This window comes from Sinocyclocheilus rhinocerous, unplaced genomic scaffold (genome assembly GCF_001515625.1).
Source record: "Sinocyclocheilus rhinocerous isolate Xijiao unplaced genomic scaffold, SAMN03320098_v1.1 scaffold1268, whole genome shotgun sequence".
NCBI lineage: Eukaryota > Metazoa > Chordata > Actinopteri > Cypriniformes > Cyprinidae > Sinocyclocheilus > Sinocyclocheilus rhinocerous.
Genome location: NW_015664016.1, coordinates 1,766,187 through 1,773,810, shown reverse-complemented (window position 1 = coordinate 1,773,810; position 7,624 = coordinate 1,766,187). Strand labels below are relative to the sequence as shown.

Here is a 7,624-nt window from a genome sequence, read left to right as displayed (position 1 = left end):
TTTATATATATATATATGTACCATGGTAAAATGTTTTTGAATGTGTAATAGTACCTTGTTTGTATTATTTTAATGCATATATGATGTTAAAGGGGTCATATGATGTTGCTAAAAAGAACATTATTTTGTGTATTTGGTGTAATTAAATGTGTTTATGCGGTTTAAGGTTAAAAAAACACATTATTTTCCACATACTGTACACTATTGTTTCTCCTCTATGCCCCGCCTTTCTGAAACGCGTCGATTTTTACAAAGCTCATCGGTCTGAAAAGTGAGGTGTGCTCTGATTGGCCAGCTATCCAGTGCGTTGTGATTGGCCGAATACCTCAAGCGTGTGACGGAAATGTTACGCCCCTTGCCATATTGTGATGCCTTGTCCCGGCCGGAGCGATGAGACAAAAACATTAAAACCCATTATAAACGAGGCATTTGTTGCATCCAGTGGGGACATAATTACGGATTATAATGACTTATACTGTCTGTTTACGCGTTGCATTGCATCGAGCGACTCTTAACTTTTATAAAGAATATCTCTTTGGATTTGAGACTTTAGTCTTTGCAACTTTACAGATCTTCTTTATGCACCAAGAGCTTGTAACACTCCAAAGAGAAAGGAAAAATTGAAATCGCATCATATGACCCCTTTAATACAATTGTTTTGCCCATGTACTATGGTAATACTCTGATTTAATAAGATAGTAATATGTTTTTAGAAACATATCATTATAACACTAGTTTAGTTTATTATTTTTTTTTTGAAAGAGAAGAACAAAACATTTTTTGCTTGTTAGCAGAATCATTCATATGTATCGCTGTTGTTGAAAGCGCTGTGTTCTGTGTGTGCAGATCTTGCAGACATGAGCGAGGAGAAGAAAGAAGGCCTGAGGCACCTCTGCACGACGCTGCAGGTTTATCTCGGTGAGGAGAACCACGATCTGTCTCAGCTTCCGCCCGGCCTCGACCCCATCAGCCTCCTCGCCAGAGTTAGTGTCCTTTCATTGTCATCTGCGGCAGTCGGCAGGGCTCTCGCTCTCAGATCTCACGCAGTGTTGTGAATGGAGTCAGTGTGTCACTTCGAGCACATACCGCGCCGCTTGGTTATCACCCCGTCCTCACATCACCTGATGTGAACCCATGCTGCTATTTTTTGTCTTTTCTCCTCATAACAGGGAACAAGTTGTTCGTAGAAGCTAAATGAAGTCATTTCTTGTTCAAGGTTGAATTTCATTTTAACCTCCAGAAAATAGTCCAAAAAGATTCAGTTCAATGGAATCATTAAGTAGAATCACATCCAGAATCACTACATTCCTGACGATTCGCATCCCAAGAGACCCTTACCATAAGGTGCCTGAGGTGCATGCTAATGTACTAGTTTATTTACAGATGTGTCAGTGAGTTGGCTTGTTTGGATTCCTGTGAGAGTAGATGTTATTTGCTTGTTTACCGTCCGTCACTCCGTGCTGTAATTGTGAACACGTTGAGTGAAAGATGCGTTTCAGAGTGAACACGGTCATCTTCTCTTCAGGATTGCATGTAAACACAGAAGGGGTTGCGCATTTGGCCTGGGACAAACAAATGCCTGTTGCATGTGAACACAAACACCTGTTTTATATGAGAGACAGCCAGCAGCCATCTTTCTCTTATAAAGCATCCAAGACCCAAATGTGGATTTGATAAGCATTTCTAATCCAACACTAAACACCACAGCAGGGCAAGTCTCGAGTTATGTAAAACATGCACAGATGCTCGAATGAAGAGCGTCCAATGCACTTTTGCATTTGTTGACCTTGATATGCAAGTTGTTGTTTTTTTTGTGTGCAGATTTTGTTAAAATATTGTCAAAAATGAATGATTTAGAAATACTCTTTTGGGGCCAGTGTATTGCTTTACACTTGACTCATTGCCTCTAGAGTCTCTCAAGGAGAATTTGTTGATTTCTTGTGGTAAATCTATGGAATTTAATGCGGGGGTTATCAGTCTGTCTCTCATGCAAGTCATTTATTGAATAGAGACTGGAGATTGAAAAGCATGTCAGAAGTGAGGTGATGGATTGAGTTGTGACATTTTCTGTCAGACGTATAGGGGTAAAGAAACATCAGTATGGATGTGCACCAGGCATATAAATCGTGAATCTCTCTCTTATTCAGTAATCATCATTTTCAGCATCTCTGCTCTATATTATGTCATGTAGACCTGCGGGTGGCAGCAGGCTGATACGGGTCTGACCCAGATACATGACCTGAACTGACTGCTCCACATAACACACCTCAAGGAAACACCACAGTCAGTTAGCTAAAGATGTCATTGAATGTCTGCTAAACTTTACTGTTTGATTAGAACCGTCTTATATATTATATATATATAAAATACAATTTTAAAAAAGTAAAAATTTTATATTAAAATTTAAAGTTTTACATTTCTAAATAGTAGCAGTAGTAGTAATAATAATTATTATTAATAATAATAATAATAATTATTATTATTATTATATGATTTAAAGTTGGTTTTAAATAATGACATGGATGCTCTATAATTTAATTTAATTTAATTTAATTTAATGCCATCGTCCATCGATAAATAGCCTACGAAGATGGGAGGATAAAAAAATATTTCAATACTTTTTCTCACAATTATATCGTTGGGTAAGTATAGGCGACTGTAAAAAAACGCTTTTGATTGTGCGCTCTTATTTTACTTTCACTTTCACTTTTGAGATTCGCGATCACAAGGACTCTATACTATGGAGCGGCAGTACTTACCACACATTTGACAAGATTAGATGTTTGTCATTGGTGCTCAGGATCTGTAAATCATTCGCCATCGTCCTATCAGACATTTCTCCTTACTCTGTGTATGTGGTAAGTGAACTTTCATGTACTGTAATGCAACAGGCTACCGCTAGCAAGCAGCTAAACTTTTAGTGACTCTGTATAACGCGTTATTTGTTTCATGCTTCGGGCACACCCCTAACCCTGCCCCGCCCCCCGATGTCATCGTCCATCACGAGGTTTCACTGTAGACAACGTCCGATGCCAATTTGGTAGACATCGCCCAATCCTAGTTTACACACATTTTACGATGGATCTTTTTTTTTTTTGATCTGAGGAGGAAACTTAGCTTTTGTCTTTACTTTTTCTCTCTCACACATTCTTTCATTCTTCTACGCTTCATTAATGTGATGCAGTTAACATATGTTCTCCTGGATGAATATTTCTTTTTAGGTGTGGGTGGAATACAAATGTGCAAACACTGGAAGAAGTGTGCTGGTTTTGACCCTGACTGCTGATAAATCTCCCTGTTCTGCATTAACTCAGCTCGCGAGAGTCGGCTCTTGGCCTGGCGCTTCGTCTTTAGCATTACAAACATGTTCAGCCGCGTTAAACCAACACCCTGCCCATCGCTGAATCAATTAACCAGCGTGAAAACAAGCAGCCGTGGTCCAAAAATGATTTCCATTTCAAATCAGACCGATATTCTGTGCCATTTGCTGAAACTAATTGCTGAAACTAATTCTCTTATAATATTCAGAATATATCCCTTACATGCAGTGGAAGTTCCTCAAGGGAATTTGAGATGTTTGTTGGGAGTGTAATTTATTTATTTATTCATATTAAGCAGGAATTACCCAAGAACTAGAGTAGGTAAGAGGGAAAATCTCCAATTACAGTAATCAAACTGAGTGAGGGACGTGTCGGAACATGTGAATTTAGATTAAAATCCAGATCCAGAGGGACGTTCATTCATGCCATTCACATTCCAGAACTGAAGCGATGGTGAATCTGCCGCTTTAATTAAAGTTGCAGAGAATGCTAGTGTTATTGTCCAGGGCTTTAGTGAAAACAGTTATTCGTTTCTGTTCATTTTTGCATATGTGTTGTGAACTCAAAAGAGAGTCTTTTAAAGTCAGACTGAACAGTTCTGATTAACTGAGCTGATGAGTTTTAAATATTCCTTAAGAATATGATTTGTGTCACAGCAATCTGTTAATGGCTTTGTAATGAGAACTAACTACCATCCTATTTATCGCCGTTTTGTTGTCTTGTTATTGATGCTTGCTCATTAGGGTTAGGGATTTGAACAAAACCATAACTATTAAACTTTGGCGTGTAGTTTTTACATGTTAAATTTTCAAATTATAAATTTTACATGTTCAAATTATGTTTTTTTTAAAAGGTGTGTGTGTGCTATTACATAAAATATTCTTTAATAATTTAATTTAAAATGGGTTTATATTAATAATGATAAATAATGAATAATGAAATAATGAAATTGGTTCTCTATATATTACTATATGATGTGATGTGATGTGATGTGTTGTGTTGTGTTATGTTAGATGAGATTATTATTAAGTATTAAACTTTGTCATATAGCTTTTACATAAATAATATTTCAAATTGCGCAGTTTTTATAAAGGTGTGTTCTATTACAGTAAAAATATTGTTTGTAAATTAAAAATATTATTATTATTATTATTATTATTTGAATGTCAGACAACTAAAAATGGCATAATTTAAAATGGGCTGCTCTGTAATAAACTTTTTTGAAATTTTCATCATAATTATAATCATAATTTTCCATTCTTATTCTTATTTTTATTGCAGACTTATCTTGAAACCAAGATATTATAGTGAATTGAGGGTGGGCTCTTATGACGTCCAAAACACCCTAGCAACTGCATAGAAACACAAGAAACCCTCAGGACACCTTAGCAACCATATAGCAACACCCTGGCAACCACTCAGCTCACATTGTGGCGATGACATTTTCATGGGCAAGCACCACTCATTTTCTTCATAAAATGTAAAAATCTAATTTTCTTTGACAGCAGATGTGATATAATTTGCTACTCTGCTTGCCCTGTTTGCCAGTCATTCACAGCTGTTGTATTAAGCATCATTAATATGTTATATGTCCTCTATTTTGTTTTATTTGTCTGTATTTTATAATGACCTGATGTGCCCAGGCGAGTTATCTGAGGTTCCAAATCAGAGGAAAGCAGAAGTCCATCTGTTCATGACAGACCCCAAATAAGGCAGCATTTATCAGTGCTGTATTAATACATAATGGAGGAGCTCTTCATGACATTACCAGCAGACAAACAGGTCCTTGATCTGAAAGAGCACCATCCAATTTAAATATTAGTTGTTAGTGACCAAGACTATTAGCCTACTAGAAGCAACTGTATAAAGCCTGTGTATATAATACTACATAAATCTATAAAGCCTCTATACATCATAAAGGCATTCTCTTTGCATTGTATTGGCTTCTTGATTGTGATATTTGAAACATGCTTTTTCAGTAAAGCTGTATGTATTGGCAAAAAGCGGTATCATCCAAATGAACATGAATTGAAGAGGGTTGAATAATTTAGTAGTGCCTTAGAATTAGAGTATACATAATAAAGCTATTCTTTTTGCATTATTCATTTGTAAAAATGCTGTTTAATAAGGTTTGGGAACCAATATTTGCTTATTTTACCAAATGGCGCTACTGAGTCAGTGTAGTATGACTCCCGAACAAATGACTGTGTCGTATGACCTCCGAATGAATGACTTGAGACAGTTCTTTTTAGTGAATCAAACACCTAACAAATGACTCTTATGAACCGGTTCTTTTTAATGAATCAAAAACACAATAAAATGTGTAGTCCGACTCCTTAACAAATTACTTTTATTAACTGGTTCTTTTTAGTTAATCAGAAACATACAGTAAATCTTGTAGTCCGACTCCAGAACAAATGACTCAAATGAACCGCTTCTTTTTAGATAATCAAAAACATACAGTACGACACGTGTGTAGTCCGACTTCTGAGCAATTGACTCTTATGAACCGGTTCTTTTTAGGGAATCAAAAACATACAGTGAAACGTGTAGTCTGATATCTGAAGAAATGACTCTTATAAACCGGTTCTTTTTAGGGAATCAAAAACATACAGTGAAACATGTGTAGTCTGATATCTGAAGAAATGCCTCTTACGAACCGGTTCTTTTTAGGGAATCAAAAACATACAGTGAAACATGTGTAGTCTGATATCTGAAGAAATGACTCTTATGAACCGGTTCTTTTTAGTGAATCAAAAACATACAGTAAACATATACTCTCATTAACTGGTTCTTTTTAGTTAATCAGAAACATACAGTAAAACATGTGTAATCCGTCTCCTGAACAAATGACTCTTATGAACCGGTTATTTTTAGTGAATCAGAAACATACAGTAAAATGTTTAGTCCGACTCCTGAACAAATGACTCTTATGAACCAGTTCTTTTTGGCGAATCAAAAACATATAGCGTGGCCAGAGTTGCCCAACTTCTGAATGGATGACTCTCAACCGGTTCTTTCGACTGATTCAAAAACATAGATCAAGATCAATTTTGTTTGATTCCAAAACAAATGTTTCTAAAGCTTTAAGTAAAATAATTGGATCAGTGGAGCTACTGACTGGTTGTTGGGTTGTGCAAAACACAATGCCTTTCCTTTCCTTTTTAGTAGGTCTTTGTCCTTCTCTCAAATTTAAAAATGAGTATTTAACACGGGACTTTGCTCATACTGGCTTAGATGAGATTTGGCCATTAAACTGCAATGAGTCATGCTTTATTCAACATCCTTCCCAGCAGCTCCAGTCCTCATGTCAGCAGATTTGCAAAAAATCTTCACCTTTTCCCCCCAGTTTCACCCCGAGAGTCATATATGGATTAAGAGCAAAGGAAAGATGATTTGTTAGATGACATCTCTCCTCTTTCAGCGCTGTGCAGGCGCTGTCATTGAACATATGTTTCAGTTCTGACATTAAAGGAGCAGAGGTCAGAGGTCACACTGACAGGGCTCTGGGTGGTCTGGCCCTGGCACTTAATAAGAGAACCCCATCGTTACTCCGTTCCTGTCATCTTCCACTGCTTTTTCGTAGCACCCACCAATGACCCAAGTGACCTCAGGGTAATGTCTGCATGTATGATTGTTCTCTGTCAGTCTGACTGTGATTTCACTTCAGGCTCTTTAGCTTTAAGCTCCATTGTTGGACAAATGACTGAAGTCATGATGAAAATCCATCTGTCTCTCATTTTGTATGCATCTGATAATTTTATTTCCTGTTAAATTAGTCTTGCAGAACATAAAGACAAAAACCTGGAAACCTTTATCATTACATGATAGATGGTTTATATACAACTCTGAGTCTGCAGACTGAGACTAAACCATGGGTATCCTGAAAGTTTAGTCATTATATTGCTGGGAACATTAAGGTTTCCATGGTCACCCAAAACTCACTTCCCCTATTGCTTTCTTAAAGGTGGTCATATGATGCGATTTCAATTTTTTCTTTCTCTTTGGAGTGTTACAAGCTCTTGGTGCATAAAGAAGATCTGTAAAGTTGCAAAGACTAAAGTCTCAAATCCAAAGAGATATTCTTTATAAAAGTTAAGACTTGTCCATGCCCTCCTAAAACGCCTCATTTAAACACACCCCCACATGTCTACGTCACGATGTGCGAAGATTTGCATAACACCGCCCAAATGTTCACACAAAGAAAGAAGGAGTAACTTTTATTCTCGCTGTAATATTGAAAAGTGAAAAGTGAAAAAGTGAAAAGTGACGTGACATGTGGCCAAGTATGGTGACCCATACTC

The 7,624-nt window shown here is 36.8% G+C and overlaps 1 protein-coding gene across 1 annotated transcript in view; it reads left to right on the top strand.

Annotated features, from left to right (window-relative positions):
* The window catches only part of LOC107729232 (histone-lysine N-methyltransferase SMYD3-like), a 181,466-nt gene that overhangs the window by 42,414 nt on the left and 131,428 nt on the right, over positions 1-7,624 (top strand). Inside the window, exon 5 of the mRNA XM_016539664.1 lies at positions 847-983. Coding sequence (XP_016395150.1) covers positions 847-983 — 137 coding nt within the window. The remainder of the gene's footprint in view (positions 1-846; positions 984-7,624) is intronic.